Source organism: Sceloporus occidentalis, unplaced genomic scaffold, assembly GCF_023333645.1.
Source record: "Sceloporus occidentalis isolate IW3139 unplaced genomic scaffold, rSceOcc1.0.p SCAF_29, whole genome shotgun sequence".
NCBI lineage: Eukaryota > Metazoa > Chordata > Lepidosauria > Squamata > Phrynosomatidae > Sceloporus > Sceloporus occidentalis.
The window spans coordinates 1,970,784-1,990,559 of NW_028317009.1; the positions used below are offsets into that span (position 1 = coordinate 1,970,784).

Here is a 19,776-nt window from a genome sequence, read left to right on the forward strand (position 1 = left end):
ACTTAGGCCAGATCAGTGCACTAAAGTATAGCATATTTATTTCTGGTCGAAAAATTCAATAGCCAGACAATAAATATAAATGCCCAAACTACACTGCTAAAATGCATACCTGGGGGACAACACAATACAATATAGGATGATTTTGGTCTCTGACAAACTGGTATTTGGGCAGGAACAGAATGGATGACTTTGCTATAACTGACCATGCGGTAGAAAAGAACATTTTTCACGGGACAATACATCCCTTTTGGTCTTATATTGTTTTCAGAGTGGCTGAAAAAGAAAAGAATCAATGTGTTGCAATGGCCCAGTCAAACTCCAGACCTCAACCAAATTAAAATGGTGTGACAGGACCTTAAAAGAGCTGTGCATAAACATATACCCTCAAACCTCATGGAACTGAAGCAACGTTGTGAAGAAAAGTGGGGGCCAACTCATACAGAAAACGATGACAAGTTATTGCACCTAAAGTTCGTTTTACAAGCTATAGAATCATAATGTGTACTTATGATTCTCCAATGGCTTCTCCATTTTGGCTTTATTTTTGTTGAATAACTCATCACACGGTGTAATATGTCATGCTTTGTTGGTCATCTGTGGTTGTATTTACCTAATTTTCGACCTGCTAGGGAACAGATAATTGTTATTATTATGATATGTAAAACCATAGAATTCAAAGTATACTTCCTTTTTCACATGACTGTATATATATATAAATATATATATATATATAAACATATATATAAACATACACACATATCATAAAATATATGATGTTGAGTTTATAATTGTGTCTCTCAAACTTACCGTTTATTATATATATTTAAGGATGATACTATACATACACGTTTTACATTTATACCACAAACACATGATCACATCTATCTTGATCAAGGCCAGTTACAGAATATTTTTGTTCATCATTTTTAAAGCACACAAATAGAGATGTTTTATTTTTATTTTTTCAAATAAAAAACTAACTCCCTTTTTAGACACAATGTGTTGCATCAGGACTGGCAAGGATGGTGAATTTTATCCCAGGCTGATCAAGTTCAATCACTTAACTAACCAACCATGTGTGGCACTTATTACTAAAATAATAAATAGATTAATCTAAGAGGATATGAAAAGACAACAAGAGAAGACCCATATGCTAACATTAATGACAGTAAAACCTCATTTATACGGTTTTACATTGGTTGATTAAAATATTCTTTCTCACAAAATGTCCTAGAATGAGGAGAGCAAAAAAATCTTTTTTCTTAAGAATTTATTTTAGGTCTTGGCATTTCATTTTCTGAACCTCTTGCGGTAAGACAGAATAAGAAATTAAAACTAAGTTTTTCAAGTCATTCGAAATTAAATTTTTGCTAAGAGAACGATACAAAATTAATAATTGTTCAGACACGCAAAGTGGAAGGAAGAAAACACTTTATGTGAATGCTCAAGTTAAAATTTCTGTGTCTGCTAAACACATTTAAAGGCCTCGAGTAAAGGCTTATGATTTACATTTTTTTTAGATTTTTTTCTCTCTATAACCTAAACCTGGAAACCTTTTGTGGACCGATAGTAGGTGCTGAGTCAATGAACATTTCCAGTTACACAAAGTTTGACGTGTGATCTTTGGCAAACGAGTGTTGATATTTTTTTAAATTCAGGGTGCCTACAGGGAATGCTTCTGCTAATTCCTAATTTTAACAATACTTCAAGCTCCGCAAAAAATAAATAAAAGAGGGTGGCTGAACTGCTAGAATGGGTCTGTATCATAGATTCATCTAGTATCTCAGAAATCCAGAGCAGGTGAATAGTTAGTCAACTGAAAAACGGGGAGATGCAATTATCCGGCCCGTTATGCAGATCGCTGGCTATACTGCTATTTTAAACTTACTGCTAAAAAAGAAAAGGTGAACTCATTTGGTTAGGTCAGAATTCTGCTCATGAAGCAGAACCGATTTTGGAAATAAGTGTCCTGACGGATATGTATACATTACGTTTTTTTTTTACAGAATGGCACAATAAGAGGCTTTCAAAACAAAGCATTGATGGTAGACAGAGAGAGAGGTGTGCTCACCTGGCACATTGTTATCAAAGGCTACAGTAATACTCGAAATCAAGGTCAAATATTTTGGATCACAACATTTTTATGAATAAATGTGAAATATATATATAATGTAATTTTTAGAGATGAAGCAAATGTTAAACTACTGAAAAACTTATGTTACCATTTGTTTGCTCATATTCCCATTATGTTATGGACTGACAGTGCCCCTTAGTGGTTACATTTAATTATAGCATGTTACGGTGGGCTGCAGCTCATAGGGCAGGGGTGTTTTTTCTGCAGTGGGCCACTTCATCAGAATTGTATACGTGCGAGGGCCGCACTCATTTTTCACTATGAGGAAATATGGCCTTTAATAAAATATGCAGATTAAAATAAAGTAAATGACACAAAACCTTTACTTTTCCTCTCACTGATTTCTGGGCCTAGAAAGGTTTGTGACTGCAAATTCAGGATAATTAAAAATGAAATACTTCTATTTATTCTAGGGATGCACCAAAATGAAAATTCTGGGCCAAAACATTCACTTAACCAAAACCGAATGAACCCCCACCTTTAAAAATAATAATAAAAACTCACATTTTTAATAAAATTAGCAATATGACTTGGCTGTTAGCAATCACACTCCAATCATACCCAGGCAAACAGTAAATGCTGGTACCCAGGCATGATGGGACTGTGCTTGCTGTTAGCAATCACACTCCTATCATGCCAAGTCACCCAGTACATACTGGTACAGGGTGGCTGTAAGTGATGTGTAGACCCCATACTGCTGGCAGCATCAATACACGAGGGGGCAGCTAGCTAAGTTTCAGCATGTACTGGCTGACTTGGCATGATAGGAGTGTGATTGCTAACAGCAATCACAGTCCCATCATGCCTAGGTTCCAGCACCTACACATCCATGCTATCACGCGCACACTCATTAATTCACACACACTCATTCATTCATATACTCAGATTCGTTCCCTCAATCACGCATACTCATTCAAACACCCTCCCCACCCCCTTACCTGCACTGCAGCTCTCTCGATGCCGCTCACAGACTTCAGCAGAGGCCGCGGCCTCCCTCTGCGTTCTCTGGTACTGCACAGAGGAAGCAGGACTGGAGCAGAGTCATGTGATGTCACGTGAACTCTGCTAGTTTCCGCTTCCTTTATGCAGTACAGAAGACCCTCCCACAGGTAAGTAGCTGGGCTCGAGGTGCGGCCCGCGTAAGATCGGTTGCCCTGGCTGCCGATCTTACCCGGGCCGCACCTCGAGGTCTCGCGGGCCGCATGTTGGACGCCCCTGTAATAGGGACTTCACCTACGTCCTTCGTTTCCTCCCCGTTCATTTATTCAGCTTTTCGTCAGTGCTCCTCAAAAAAGAGGATAGTACAAAACATATAGGGTATAACTCGTGAACACGTGAAGTCCAAAATTAACAATTGCACTCCAATTACCACTTATTTCTGCCCGGTGCCAAGTAGCTGCAACAGCAATTCATATAATATCCAAAGATAGTTACCGGCACTCCAGGGACTTCTTTAAATAATCACTCGAGAAACTCCAGTTTTCCAATCAACGTTTCAGTCTATTTATTAGACTTTCATCAGTCCTGATGAAAGTCTAATAAACAGACTGAACTATATATATTAGTTCAGAGTCTTCATTGCATTTTTTGCCCAAGTAAGAATCATTAAAAAAAATCCCAAAGTTTGTAGCAAGACTTTTTTGCAGAACAGTAGTAATTGGTAAAAACTACTCGCAAACTTGCGTGTCCGCTTTTACGGCTGCCTTGACGCTTACTCCACTTTAATAAGCCATCCCCTATGTGCTAGGCTGCGTAATCCTACCATAACGTGGCTTGTTAAAGGGTTAAATGGAACAGCAGAAAATACTTTCCTCAGTCAAAGTGCCCCCCGACATAATTTATCCCAGGATTTAAACTTGGCAAGGATGACGCCAACTCTGTGCCAAGAAACAAAAGACTTTTGGAAAGCTTAAAGCAACAGACTTCTGAAAAAGCATGCAAAGACAAGCAGTATTAAGTGTATCTTTGGCAGTGATTAATAGCGACTCCAGTGGCTTGGCATAATGTATAATATTTGAGTATAGTCGAATTCCACCACCTGTTATGAAGAGTCTGTAAAAAGAGAGATGGCTCTTTATTTAAGAGAGAAATCCTCATCAAATGGTATTTATTCTGGATCTTTTCCCTTCTTGCGCATGTTAGAAGAGTGGCAAAGAAAGGCAATTCTGTCCATCAAGCTGTCGGTGTTCCTTACAAGAATGCTAATAGCCCGGGGTGAGATGTATAAATGCCTTGTGGGATGTTGAATCCTAGACTTTAATTCATAGGAAGATTAGATCAAATGTATGCATGTATTGAAGAATCCGAGGGCCAGGTTTATTGAGGCAATGCTGTATAAAAAGAGCGCTGATAGCTTGATACTTTGGCCTAGAATTGCTCCAGTGCCATTAACAATTGTAACGCAAAATATTAAAGGATATTAAAAGGATAGTATCTATAAAGAAACATTAGAAGTCAGCATCAAAACTGTAAAAATATGAAGTGTATAAGTATATAGTTGTAGTGTATGTTTATTCAAAGCTTGCCAATCTTTCTTTTATCTTAACATTTGCACAAATTGGGTCTACAAATACTAGGCATGTGTATTCAGATTTGTACGAATTGCAATTTTACCAAATTTGTCAAATGTGTTGATTCGTACAAAGCCACGGAAAGGAGGCCAGTCCCCCACGAAAAGAGGATTAAAACAAAGCAAAAAGCTCTGACTTTTCATCTGAAATCCGTGGGCCCTTTCACTCACACTCTCTAAATGTTTCCCTACCTCCTCCGCCTTCCACTTCCACATTTTCTGGTTCTTCATCTTCTTTCTTCTACCTTCTGTTTTTCATTTTCTCTCCTTCGTCTTTCATCTTCTATCTTCGCTCCCATATCCCCGCGGACGTAACCTACCGCTAACGTCCGTCAAACTGGCGGCACTTCCGGTGACATCCTCTCCCCTTTATCCTCCAATCAGGGGAAAGAATGTCACCTAAAGCGCCACATTTTTGCCCCAAGATGAACTTCCACCCAAATCTCAGCACTTTGGCTGGCGCCCTCTCCCTCCAGTGGCGGATCGGGGCAAACAACGTCAATGGAAGAGCTGCCAGTTCGCCCTAAAGTGAACTTCCATCCAAATTGCAGCACTTCCCGGGACGCCCTCTTCCCCACTTGGAGGATCGAGGTAAAGGACATCAGCAAAAGCCCAGAGATTTTGGCTGAAATTCACAATAGGAAATGTGGATAAATATAGAAGATACAAAATAAAGGAGAGAAGATGAAAGACAGAAGAGAGAAGATGAAGAACAAGAAGATGTGGAAGCAGTCGGCAGAAGCAGAAGTGGTTGGTAGAGAAAGTATGGAAAATTTTAGAGAGAGAGAGAGAGAGAGACTGAGAGACTGAGAGAGTGTGAGGGTGAATGTGAAAACCAGGCAACAAATTTCATTCTCGATTTAGAAATGCCCCCCCTCCAATTTTTATCTGAGCAGGGAATGTAATTCATTGCCTGGAAATGAATGGGCCCAAGAAGATCCGAAAAATTTCTCTGAATTGTTTTTGGCCCATCTGCACATCTACTATCTACATGTCAATGAATTGATATTATGTCACATATATAAAAAAACATGGAAACGGCTGACAGGGTAGATACTGTCAGTGGCTGCACAGTCTTTGAATCTGGAACAGTATTATTCAGATACAGACTCTTACAAATTCATTAAATTAGGAATAAACATCAAGATGGTTCTCCAGATAATACTAAGTTCCAAAAGCTTAATTGTGATGTAGATGAACCTACCGATTCCAGTGTTTGCTCCAGTGACTATCACCACCTTCCCAGAAAGATCGCAGCCTTGGAGTATCTCCATAGCTGTGGAGCTTCCATCATATTTCTGCCTTGTATTTATCTTAGAAGGCTGGTCATCAACCGTGAATGCAAGTCTTGGATCGAGGTATGTGGTTCTCTTATTCAAGTGGCTGTTGATAAAAAGTGACAAACAAGTTGCGTATAAAATTGGGACCCGCATTAAATCAAAATAATTCTCATTATAACCATGGGGCATTATTTTCAATTTTTTTCTTGAACTGAAAGGACCTACAGCTTTCTTCCCCCCAATGTAGCTCCTGTGTACATTTTCCATCCAGTCTTTTTCTGGTTGGCTCCTTGACTTCTGCCTCCTGACCTGCTGGCAACTGCATCAGATGCTTAGGACTTCTACTCATACCTTGGTTATTAATCTCTAATCTGTTCTTCTAGATGTTCACTCTGCTCTAGAACATTAAAAGCACGTCTTCAGTCGCACACGCTACTTACTCAACAAAGTAGGTCTGTCCATTTCCATCAGTTTCTTGCTCCCAACCATAGGGAAGATCTGTGAAAAGATGAAATGCATACGTTATGAATATATAAGAATATATAAATACAGGGATTTATTAGATGAAAGAGCGATAAACTCGGTGTCCCACAGGTAGAACGTATCTTGTTTCACAAGCAGGGCTGTGTCTTGACCTAAGCCTAGGGTGGCACTTTAGAGGTGGTAGCGTTAAAAGCCACCCCCATCCACCTGCTCGGACACCCCTACCTGCCTGAAGAATGAAGCCCACCCGCTCAATAACCTGTGCACCGCCGGCCATGAAAATAATGGCTCCATAAAGTTGGGATGTATCCACGGGGCCATAAGATCTGTAAATGCTGTGAGTATGTTATATAATTATAATATTATATATATTACATATTACATCTACCTGCAGGACATTCCTGATAAGGACATGTGAACTGTAATACCCACAATGTTCTTTACGTTATTACTTGTAACAAATGTTCAGTACAATACCAGGGAACTTAAGTAACACATCGAGGAACATCTGATGGTGAAACCTCCCGGGTGGGAAAATACTTTTTACATTGCAACAGAGGTCATTTCGTTTTCTTCTCTTTTCAAAAAAAAAAAGTGTTTTGCTCACCTCGTGATGGTAATTTTGTAAAATTATTAGATCAATGTGAGGTCTATTGGGTGTTTTCTTCAGGTACTGAAAAGCCACATGGGTTAAATTCGCAATCAGAGGTTACTATTTTGACGCTTAATGTGTTGCGTATTTATTTACTTACTTTTCTACCCGATATTATTTTTTCAAATTATTTTCTATGTTTTCGATGTATTTGTATATGCATATACCGCATTGGCTAGATTATAGGCCGCACCCTAAACGTTTGGTGCTATCTTAAAGAAAAATGTATTTTTAAAGAAAAATACACATCAGTGGAATGGTAAAACAGTATTTTACCTAATACGCAGGAATATATATATACTTTAACATTTTTGGTATCTATTATGCAGTTAGTCAGCAAATGTTATATATAAACAGAAAACCAATAGCCATTTTACGGCCCCCCCCCCCTTAATTCATAATGCACCTTACTTATACATATGCCACCCTCCCTCCCAGATATGCTTTATGCCCTCTAGAAATACCACTCTGCCACCCTGATATGCCATTCTGCTCCCGAGATATGCCACCCCCCAGACTTACCAATGCACCCCCAGACTCCCTGGTGTCTAGCAGGGCCGGCCAGTGGATGTCTGCGCAATACGCAGTTTAACGGCTGCGGTGATGCGCGCAGACAACCTCCGCTGCTGGCACTTCTGCCGGGACTTCTATGATGGAGCACCGGAAGGTTATGTCCACCATAGAAGCCTCGGCGGAAGTGCTGGCAGTGGAAGTTGTCTACGTGCATTGGTCAGACGTCCACCGACTGCCGGAGAGGACGATCCAGGTCCCCTGCAGCGCTGCGAGGCATCTGCATCCTAACCCTGCTAAATAAAAAAAGAAAAACACATCCGCCCTGCACTGCATGTCCCGCGTGTCAGGCGATACGAATTGTGCATCCCTGCACTAAACTCCGAATATAGGCCACAACCCCACTTTAAAGAAGAAAGTGCAGCCTATATTCGTGCATATACAATATATACACACACACACATACTTTTTGGGTCTAGCTATTACATATAAGGAATTTAGCAATTCCATTTTCCTCTTTCCAATAACTACAGTAATACATTATAAACCTAATTTAATGAGAAATGTATTTCTATCCAGTATTTTGCCGTAAAATGATGTAACTATAGGCATTCATTATTTGTGTTGGTTTTTGGGAATTTCATCATGCCAAAAATGTATTAATTATCCACACCTTTGTAAAGGGTGGTTTATTTTGTTAGATAATTATCAGTCATGTGGCATGTTTCAATGTATTTCATTTGTTTTTTGGGTGAGTATTTCAATATATATAGATATTTATATAAAAAAAAAGGTTTTCATTAAGGACAGTCATGCGAAATGCATCAAGAGTTTGCTTCGCTAGTTTTGCGCAACTTTTTTTTCTCCGTGACAAGTACATTGTTGCTTTTACTCAATATTGGATTAAATTAAAAGATTTATGTTACTATACCACGCTGCCAACAGTGGATTTTTTTGTCTTCCATCTCTCCAGAGTTGCCGACTTTCATTTGCTTATACCATTTAACTCAAGGGGATTTGAGGCGTTGATCCTGGTTGGTCTGAGCACCCGTTGATGGAGCTTGGAGGTAAAGATGTATGAATAACTTATAGCCTGAACCTGTATATATATGTATGTATAGGTAGAAACATGGCAGAGACAAGATGTCTGGGCACAAACATGGCAGTTACTGCCACCTATGAACAGTGCTATGCACAAGCCGGATTGAGTTTAAACTCTGTAAATTTACAAACTGTCATAACGGACAAAATTTGAACTTCTGATGCTTGTTACCTGTAACGAGGAAGCTGCAGCTCAATCTTGAGTGGAAACTTAATGTTGAGCATCTTGTTTTTAGCTCCGTTCTTGCGGACTGATCAAGACTATGGCCGGTATTTTTTTAAATAATGACTAACTGACGCTCCAGCTACTGTGGCCTACAGTTCCCATTATGCTCATCCACTTACTATAAAAGACTGGATCTGTTAATACGTACACGGGCACTGTCATGAATGTACAGTAACAGCGGCTAAAGCTCAGATCATGGACTGGCCATGCGCTGATTTAAACGGTTTGAGTGTCTGTGATCCTTGTAGTATAGTTTACATGGATGACTATACGATGACTATTCAGAGAGGTAGGGGTGGAGCTTAAAGGGGAAATGGTGACATTTACAGGGGAAGGGGTGGCTCATAAACAGGAAGGTGGGGTAGATTAAAATTAGGGGGCACATAAATTTAGTCAAGCTTAAGGCAGCACAAAACCAGACCACCCCACTCTTCGCAAGCACTACTTATTAAAAAAAATGAAAATTCACTTATTTGGAGGTAAACTCTTGTTACGTACACCCCTGATTTTGGGATGTTAAAACTCCCCCGAAAAGCTTCATTGTTTATGTAAGTGTCAGACTAAAAGAAAAAAAAAAGAAAAAATGTATCACATGTGTGCATCACAGTATACACATATCACAGTATGATAAACAAATACCAACCTCCAGCAATCCTTTTACGTTTTCCAGTTTTCGGATGTTCCCATTGTGTTTTCTCATCTAAGTGGCTATTAAAGTAAAAAGTAAAGGTTACTTTGGAAGGCCCAAGACATAAGAGAATGCATTTTGGATCAAGAATAGAAAGGTTAGGTAGAAAGGTTGAACTTGATGGACTTAGGTCTTTTTTCAACCTTATGAACTATGTAACTATGTAACTATTTACCACTTTATGGGGAGGGTGATGAGTAATAGGAACAGCTTTCCTGCAGTAATTAAGATCTATGGTCTTATAGAAGATAGAACATGGGCAAAGTAGTCTATCCAGTTCTTGTGTGCCATAATATACATAATTGACATGGTATTATCCATCTAATTTAATCTAATTTGATGTACTCCTCTGAATGTGCCAGTCCGTTATGAGCATGGGGAACATTATCAAAACTGATATCGAACCTAAACTGGAGTGAAGGTCAAAAATAAGGTGACTTCTAGCTTTAGACGGTAAGCGTTGTCTGAAATTCTACAGCCCACAATATCAACAAACTCAGACAATCTTTAAATATCACGGCCTTTCTTGCTTCCCATGTAGACTCTTACTTTGCATAGTAAACCCATCCATCCTTTGTACTCCTTTCTTCCCATCCAGGTGGCAACTCATCCTCGCTGTCTGTGTCGTCCAGGCCTGCGTACTTCAGGGCTGCCATAGCACTGCGCATGCAAATATAAGATTATTGATTAGTAATGTAAATTAGCCAGGGGAAGTTGTTCTAATTCAGTAACCTGGAGAGCACATGAATTCTGCCACTAGATGTCTCCCAAGCTTCTCACACGCTGAATAAAGAGTGCTGTACAGAAGGTTAACTTCCTATCAAAACAAACTACTTGAAAAAGGGTTCACAAAGTTTTCTTATCAAGAAATTGGCAATTGTGGCCACATGGCAAGAAAATAAAAAAAGAAGTTTATTTTAGAGTTTTAGCATCAGTCCTCAAGCTAGCTTGTACAGGTCTTTATCTTTTGAACGGTAGCGAGTGAGAATAATACATATTCTTGTTGCTTTCTACACATAAACCATATGTTTCTTTAAATAAGAATTAGAAAATGAGATACTATAAACTAGGCTTGTGCATTTGGATTCATACGAATTGCAAATGTATCAAATTTTGGTAAATTTGTCCATTCACACGAAGACACGAAAACGAGGCCAGACCTTCTAACGAATCGGACCAAAGCAAAACGCTCCGTGTGGAAATACGTAGGCCTACATTCACTCACATTCATTCATTTACTCTCACATTCTCGTTCCATCTTTCTCACGGTCTCTAAATGTTTCCCTGTCTTCTCTGTCAACCACTTCTACATCATCTTCTTCCTTCTCTAATCTTTTCTATCCTCAATCTGCTATCTTCGTCCTTATCACATGGTGAAAAGTTTCCTAATTACTGTTCAATATTAAAATAAATATATAGGCTACTGTATTCTATAAGTACCATAAATATAATCCAAAATAAACAGTTTCCTTGTTATTTCATAAAGAAACCACATGTCAAGTCATCAGCTAAGTCGAAAACTGTCCCCAATTCCACATTTATTACAAATAATTAGAAAATTCAAGGAAAATACATATTTATTTAAAGACAACTTTTATATGGAGAAGCCGTAAATTATTAAGTTACTCTATTTTAACATAAAAATTGGTAGTTTTTTGTTTTTTTATATTTCTGCAGATGGCTTTTTTATTTTCGAGGGCGGAAAATAACAATTTGCTACAGGTCCAGAGTAAAACGCGATAGATTGTCGTGAAGTAAACAGGCTCTATTTGGACCGAGTGTGTTATCAGGGTATCTCCTCAGAAGGTAAAACACTTCCACGATCTTCCTTAATGACCCTCGCTTGGCTTTTTTTTACTGTGAAATACACAAATATGCCAATGCTGTCTTTTTTTTACACTTCTTGGAACCGCTCATCACATTCAGTACACATATGGCCAGGCTTTCCGAGACGCATCGTTTAGCATCAAGGCTATAGACTCCTAGCAAATGGTTATTTCCCGCCCGTGGCATCTTATTCTTTCAGAATGGCAGAAAAACTACTGCGCACCTAAATATATCATGCAAAAAAATGTATTTATTAACAGTGAACTCATGTATTTTTATTGTATGAGGAGCTTTGTGAAGGCACTTGCCTTTTTTGTTGATGCTGATTGTAGTTCAACACTCAGATTGAGGAGAGCTGGTATTAACCTGTTTATCCACTAATTGTTAGCTCTTCGGGGCAGAGCCTCTCTAAACCTGTGTTAGGTTAAGCAGCTTCTCCACAATAAGAAAATACAGCTTTTAAATGGAAAAAAATGATTAGAAATGAAAGATTACGCGTCATAAATGAGTACTGCACTGCACTGCACTGTCTGTCACTGCCTCTGCTGTCTGTAGCTTTATGTGTAGTTTCTTTTGTTTCCTGTGTTGCATTTAAATGCTTCCTCTTGAAACCGACCCCCAGCTCACACAGTTCCTTTTTCTTTTTTGTTCACAGTAGATGTCCTATCATGGCAATAAATAATATTAATAAGTATTAAGCTACAATGTTATCCTACCTGGGATGCAAAATAAGCCTTAAGCACCACTGATGATCAATTAATATCTGCCTTGGATCTGATTGCACCACTTGATCCGTCTCTATTTTAATTATGCATCAATATCATTTATTATACAAATATAAAACATTATGGATTTATAGAACAAGTATATCATAAGTATATATGTTATGCCACCACATAGCATGGGGCAGGAACATTTTCTGATTTAAAACTATTTGCCCTTAAATATTTCTGGCCACCGCAAACTTAAAATCATTACTTTAGCATATTCAGCAAATATTATTTAGAACAGAAATGTAAAAAAAAATTTTTCATGTTCTTTATATCCTTTCTGTGCATTAGAAAAAAATAGTTATAATACATAAAACAAATAAATAAATGTAGGTAATATATTAAATGCAATTTTAAATAAAAATATAAAATAATTTTTGTCACCTTTTTTAATTTTATTTAAAAAAATATCAACAAATGACAAAAGTGTCATGTTTTATTGCCATATTAAAAATTAACTTAATTACTTACTGTGATTAAATGCACTGCTCCTAATCCACCCTCAAAACAATCAGACATATTTGGCTAAGAAGCCATTTTGTTCCAAAAAGCGTAATGAGGCCTGTTTAAGCACTAGATGAGAAAATGACTCACTGGTAGTGAGGTAGTCGTAAAACGAGACCAAGGACTGATTAAGGTTTGAGTCTTTACAGCATTGGAATGTATAAATCTTTTGAATAATTTGATTTAAGGCAGGTCGTACAAATTTTTGCAGAAGATGTATCCAAAAATGGCATTAAATAACGCCTGAACTGGCTAATCGTGTACTTACCATGCGGTTTCTGATTCAATGCCCTAATAACGTAGTCAATAACCACTTCTTTATGTCATTGTAATTTCTGTGTTCTACCCATATTACATATTACATTATGTAATATCAGCTACATATGATGAGAAGCTATAATGGCGGTATATCCGCCCTGCTAAGGCACTCCCAACCATAAGGGTCAACCTAAACGTTTAGTTTCTGTAAGTCCAAATTAGTATGTAATATGACTTATGTCTTGTTTACCCACTGTACAGCACTCTAGAATATGATGGGGCTTTATAAGACGATTAATAATTAAAATGCCAGGAAAAGCAATTAATGGGGAAAGGAAAATATTCATGCCTTGGCCAAATAAATTAGTCATGGTGGTTTCCATACGATCCCTTCCTTTCAGTGTTTTACACATGTCGGTCAGCACAAAGTATAGACAAAAAATGTAAAGGCCTAACATAAAACTCTGTGGATCCCCCCAACACACACCCATGCAATAATAAATAATAGCAAATGAAGTAAAAATGGCTTCCTATTGCCTACTCGTGCACCCATATAGACCTTCTAAGACCCAGACTCACTGTGCCATGGTGGGGCCTACAATAACATCTACTTAGAGGACAACCGTATGTAGAAGTCCAACATACACAACTGTTCTGAACAAATCAGGTCTATTGGCACTTAAATGTATTTATAATGAAGGAGACAGGAAGTTATATGATTCTAGGTATCCATTTTTATCTTAACAGGTGGTATGTTTTGAGGTGTTTATTCCCCATCTTCTAAATTAATATTTCCACAATCAAATCTGTAACAAAAATGCAAAAAGATTGACAATTTGTAACAGTGATGTTATTATGTACAATGTAGAATCTCGTGATGATGCTGTAGAATTTCACCGTTCTGGAATACCTTGATGAGTGAAAATCTAAACTTTAGTACTTACTGTCAGAAAATGTAAATGATATTTTATTTATTTGTTCAATATGTATTCATGCAATTGCTGGTTGGATAACATAGACACGTGTATGTTTATTACGCACTTTATTAACATGATCATATATATGAGTCAATAAGAGGCCAGAGACTGGAAACCACAAAAATTGAGACGTGCAGCTGGAATAATTGTTTTATTTATTATTAAATAAGTGTTTTGGAAGGGGCACTGATTATATGTAATATTTTACCAGCAAAATAAAATGTGCTTAACGTTTCTTATTATATGAGAAAAAGGAGTCACATGTTTCCCCTCAATGTGTTTCTTTTGTGTTGATGAAATATTCATCTGCCCTTTTGACTTTAGCATTTCGACGTCTAATTAAGGCTTTGACAGCAATATCCAGATCTCAGGATAATCAGGGTGGAGTTAGATAGTCAAGAGACTTTGATTAGGTCAGATGGATTCTACTATGGGGAACAGCTCTAGAACTCTCAAAGTTATCCCAAAGTAAGCTCGAGTGGTCCTACGAGTTACGGGAGACCGAGAAGTCCAGAACTACAGCAGAAATGTGCTACTAGGAGCAATTAGAGGTATACTAACAGTAATGTGAGTGTGGGGTGTATTCACTAAATTGTGATTTGCAGAGAAAGATTTTCACCTCACTAACTGCATAGTGTCTTGTAGAGATTTAAATTGGCCATTTTTTCAGGAGAAACAAACTAAGGTTGACCTGTCGCAAAATATTTGGATCAACTCATGGTTTAGTGATGATAACCCTTTAATCTTTTTTATGGTGCTTCAGCCGGCAGGATCATTCCTCTGGTTAGCACTTTCTTTTTGTACATAAGCTGTAATATATCTAAATTTTAACAAAAAATATTATTATAATATTTAATATTCATGTTGCTTATACTATGGAGAAGAAAGAGTTAATTTTAGCTCTGGTAGGTATGGTACATATAAAATATTTCTGGTCGAGGAAGTCTTGAGACTTTTGCAAACATGATAGCATGGAAGGGGTTAATCCGGCACTTTTGCTGATTTGTAAATAGTAGTTGATTAACCATCGCATTGCTGATCTATCAGACTAATGGAAACTGAACTAATTTGCAGCATATTTAGCAATGGGGATCTTGTCCTGTTTTTACCCTTTGTTAATGGTGTTAGTGTGGTTGAGAGACTGATTGTTTTGCTCTTGTTTTGACACCAGGTGGCAGTACTGGCAGCTAAGAGCGTATCACTCCATTTATCCTTGATGATTATTATTATTATTATTAGTAGTAGTATTATTATCTTTTATATAGCGCCAACAGTTTACGCAGCACTTCTTACAGTCCATACATTTAAAGTGTTTGACGCATCTAGAACTGACAGATGAAGATAAAACAATCCTTTAAGTAAAGAGGGTCGGGCTTACAAATAAAATACCCTTCAGTTGGAAACAATGTGTCTATGTCGTAGTTTTAATAAATCTTTAATCCCCTTTCAATGAAAATATTTAGCCATAGGTAAAACACATTGAAAACCCCCGGGGACAAGATTATTATTATAACAATAATAATAATATTTTTCTTCACTCCACAAGTGACTGATCTTTTGATTAACAAAAAGATTCCCGAATAATTAATGAACTCACTGCTTGAATTCCAAAACAATAAAGAGAAGGACTGTGTCTCAAAAACAGGGACACTTGGAATATGTGCAATCAGAATTTTTTTATTACATCAACAGGTGTACTTTTTAGAACAATATTTTGATTTAAACAATATCAAATTATTGATTGTTCTCAGCCGTGCTCCTATTAAGTTTCCCAATTAGTGCCACTCTTTGTATCAAACAAGTATACTGAAAAGCTGCGAGATGTCCCCAAATTCCTGTTTAAAAATCTAGAGGATTTTGTCATTTTATTTTGGAAACTGCAGTTTCTAGCTGCAGCGTTAACCCTTTATCACTGCCTTGCAATTGTCTTTTATTATTTTATTATAGGTGAAACTGAAACTCAACAGCATATCAGATTATTACTTAAGTATAAAGTTGCCTGAATGACTTGTCACTTGAATATTTAGTGTGTGTGTGTGTGTGTATATATATATGTGTGTGTGTATATATATATATATATATATATAAGCAGATCACAGACAAGCTAGAGGATGATTCAGCTGTTTAACTCACCTGTGGTCAAGCATATGCACCTGGTCTCTGATTCTTGAATCTATGCTATAAATGAACGCTACTTTTTTAACTGATTTATTGTTTGCTATGTGTTTTGGGTTTTAATTTTAATCATACTAAAATGTATATCTTTTATAATTCACTGGATTTCCTCTTAGCCCATCGAAATATATCACTAGTTTTAGGGGTCACTGCTAGTAGAAACAACCTGACAGTTCTAGAGACCCTTACCAGCTTGCCACAAACTATACATGTTTCTCTGTCCTTGACATGCAAAAGACATCCATTCTGCAAGATATCGCTGCTACTTACAGGAATGCACAGACTGTAAAAGGATAGTTGGCACCTATGCCAAATGTCATTTATTTGGGTGATCTTGCATCCAATTTACAACATTAATATTAAACTTCCGTTCAGTTTTCTCCCTCCTAGGAAAATAAATCTATAGATGCTGGTGTGGCAAGTATGTGGCAATCTAATAAATGCATCTGAGGGGGATCCATTTAAAACATATTTTTGGGCCAAGCCATTTTGGGACCAGAAACTGTTAAAAATATATATATGGTGGTCTCAAAGGTTTTTAGGGGGACACATTGCCAAGAGCGTACCTGTTTTCCCTGCTGTCATTTCTTGTCTCGTCTTAGATTCAGGAGCCACATGCGCATGTATGTTTACATTCCCTCTGTTCTAGCATCTACCACTTCTGCTGGGACACTGCTCCACTTATCTACCACTCTCTTCTTACATTACATCTATGCTTCTGACCCTCTCTATACATAAAGTTTATGAATCCACGTTTGTTAATGAAATCATCCTGGGATCCCAAAATGCTTCTCTTTTAAAAGATTGTTAGTAGTTAATCAAATATGGAGTTGTATATACAAACTGACTCTGGTGCAAAGTTTGAAAAGGGATTTCATCACTATACTAATGTCTTTATCACCATGTCAACAACCAATGGCAGTTGTTGCCATGGCGATAAAGCCATTAAAAAATGTAGAAATAACAAAAGATATATCAGAGTTGTACAACAAAATATATATTTTTTCCCTCTGAATATGGTGCGTATAACATTAAAATATGTTTTATTTAGATTTTAACTATTAATGTACTAGTATTTCTGCTACTCTGCACAAACACGGTTTTCTTTAAACCTCCACATATCCCTATCCTGAAAAATATTTCGGCTTCATCGTCTCTAAAATAATCCCTATCTACGAATCTGGAGTGAATCCCTGCCATATACATTTAGTAAAACATAAAGAATGCCCCGTATGCCAGACGCTACTCTTATAATGTATTTTATTGCCGGTTATGACTAGTAAAGTAAACCAGTCTGTTCCAGTTGTCCATTTTGGGTAATAATTCCAATGTATGCAAATATTTAACGCTGGCACCTTCTCGGTCTGCATTTAATAGCATTTTAGAATTTTTAGAGTACATTTTGGATTTTTTAATGGAAATATTATGTTAACCAGGAATGAAGGGTGCAAAGGAAGACCACCCTTGCGGCAATCAGAACAGGAATCAAGGATCTGTGCATAAGGGATCTCCGGCTAGAATAAGCATATCTCTTCCTATGAATTCCTTTTGAAATTGTTTAAATTGCCTCGCTGTATTAGCCTCTACCACTTCTGCTGGGTTGCTCTTTCACGTATCTACTATCATCACGGTAAAGAAGATACTGCTTTTTGGTCACAGAGACATTAAGATATTTGTTTTGTGTTAACACTTGCATTATTAACGATATATACATTATTACACATATGCACTAGGTCCAGACCTAGGATATTTATTATTATTTTTTTTTTTTATATATATACATATTCAAAATATTTAACTTTTTACAAATATTAAACTTGGCGTCAGTTTTTAGACATATAATCTAATATTTCCCAGATTTTCCTATTTTTGCTGCACCTGTCTCTATCAACTATGAAAAGAAATTATTCAATTCAAATTAGTCATACTGAAAAATGAGTTTTCCGTCGGTTTCTGCAGGGTGCCGCCTGTAATAATTCACCTGTAATGTGTGTGTTTTCATTCGAAAGGTTGTTTGTTATCAGACATGGGTTTGTTGTCTCATTCTAGGTGTTACATTTTATAGAAATGTTTTGGAAATACAATACGCAAATGTTGCATAAATGTACCATGTATAATGCATGTCCTTTGTCCTGTCTTATTATTCCGTGGCCTGAGTCCAAGGGGGTGATTTGTATACAGTGTCTCTATAGTGATATCGCTTGTTAAACTCGGTTACTGTAACGTTCACACCAACGTCGTCAGGTAAAAGGGCAAAAGTGATCTGAGTACCAGGGATTTAAATTAAGCCCCTCTAATGCAGGGGAGACAGGAATAAAGGAACCACACGGATTGACCTAATGGGGGCTTAGAAGCGTTGCTTGGAAACATAGAATTTGAACACAGATATGCTGTAAAAACTCAAACCTTAATCAGTTGTTGGTCTCGTCTTAGATTAAGGAGCCATATGACTACCCATGCATGTTTAAATTCCCTCACTGTATTAGCTTCTACCACTTCTACTGGGAGGCTGTTCCATTTATCTACCACCCTCTCAGTAAACTATTGTTCTACAATTATCTATTACCAGATACACACAAGGCATTATTTTACCAGTGACTAAATTTGGCAATCGGAAAGAGGATACCTACAAGTAGGAGGGTACCCGGCGGTTAAGGTTATGCTACTACTCCATACACATTTATTTAAAAAGAGTATATAAGAGTATAAAAAATATCCAGGAGTAACCCCATCCTGAAAACCTGACACCTACACCCGGCGGCAGCCCCTCTGCCTCGTAACAGGGAGCCTGATTGCCGGTAATGCCGCTAGTCGATGGGCCGGGTTAAGTGGGAGATCACTGATCACCCCAACTGGCCCGTTCTGTGCCAAGACGGGAGGCAGCGAAGGTAATAACACCACTGACTGATCTAAAAACTATTTCACTGCAGTGTATATTACAATTCAAATTAAAAAGGAAAGAGCAAAAATATCATATCGGACCTCTTAAATATAGCTCGTAATTCTATATGTATATAAGGTTAGAATCACTTTCCCCTTTAATAATGCTCTTCAGGAATGACATGTAACCAGGGATGATATCTTTCCACGCTTAAAACGGATGCTTTTTATGAAACGGATTAATTTCATTATTCTGTTTTATTAGTCATGAGTCACACAGAAAATAAGCAATCAGCTATATTACTGTGACAACTCGAACGCCGGTCTTATTGTTGCTCTTTCCTGCCTGCAGCTAATTCTTGTAAATATTCTCACATGAATGGGAACCTCCGCAAACGCACACACACACGCACACACACACACACACACACACACACATGATCCTTCCATGAGCCAGGCACGCTCTGCTGCAGAGCCAGCCAGCACTCAAAGTGTTAAGGTCACCAGATGACTTTTGTTTAGAGATCTCCTAGAGAAAATTGGCTTCGAGAGGCAAGAGGCTCATCTCTGTGATTTATGTGTAGCCTGATCCAGGCACAGAGGAGGAAAAAAAAAATAATATGTAATAACGTATTCAGGAGCTGATGAGCGCTAACAGCCAATAGGAGGAAGTCAATTGTTAATCAGTAGAAGAGAGGTGGAGGGTATCCGAAGTGTTTTAAGCTACCATAGTGATGCAAGA

General features: G+C 37.6%; 1 protein-coding gene across 1 annotated transcript in view; it reads right to left on the minus strand.

Moving 5' to 3' along the window:
• Positions 1 to 10,299, minus strand: part of LOC149299108 (WW domain-containing oxidoreductase-like) — a 344,810-nt gene extending 334,511 nt beyond the window's left edge. The window contains exons 1-4 of the mRNA XM_089486461.1: positions 10,193 to 10,299; positions 9,599 to 9,663; positions 6,424 to 6,481; positions 5,908 to 6,086 (exon numbers count right to left, since the gene is read on the minus strand). Coding sequence (XP_089342587.1) covers positions 5,908 to 6,086; positions 6,424 to 6,481; positions 9,599 to 9,663; positions 10,193 to 10,299 — 409 coding nt within the window. The remainder of the gene's footprint in view (positions 1 to 5,907; positions 6,087 to 6,423; positions 6,482 to 9,598; positions 9,664 to 10,192) is intronic.
• Positions 10,300 to 19,776: the final 9,477 nt, after the last annotated feature.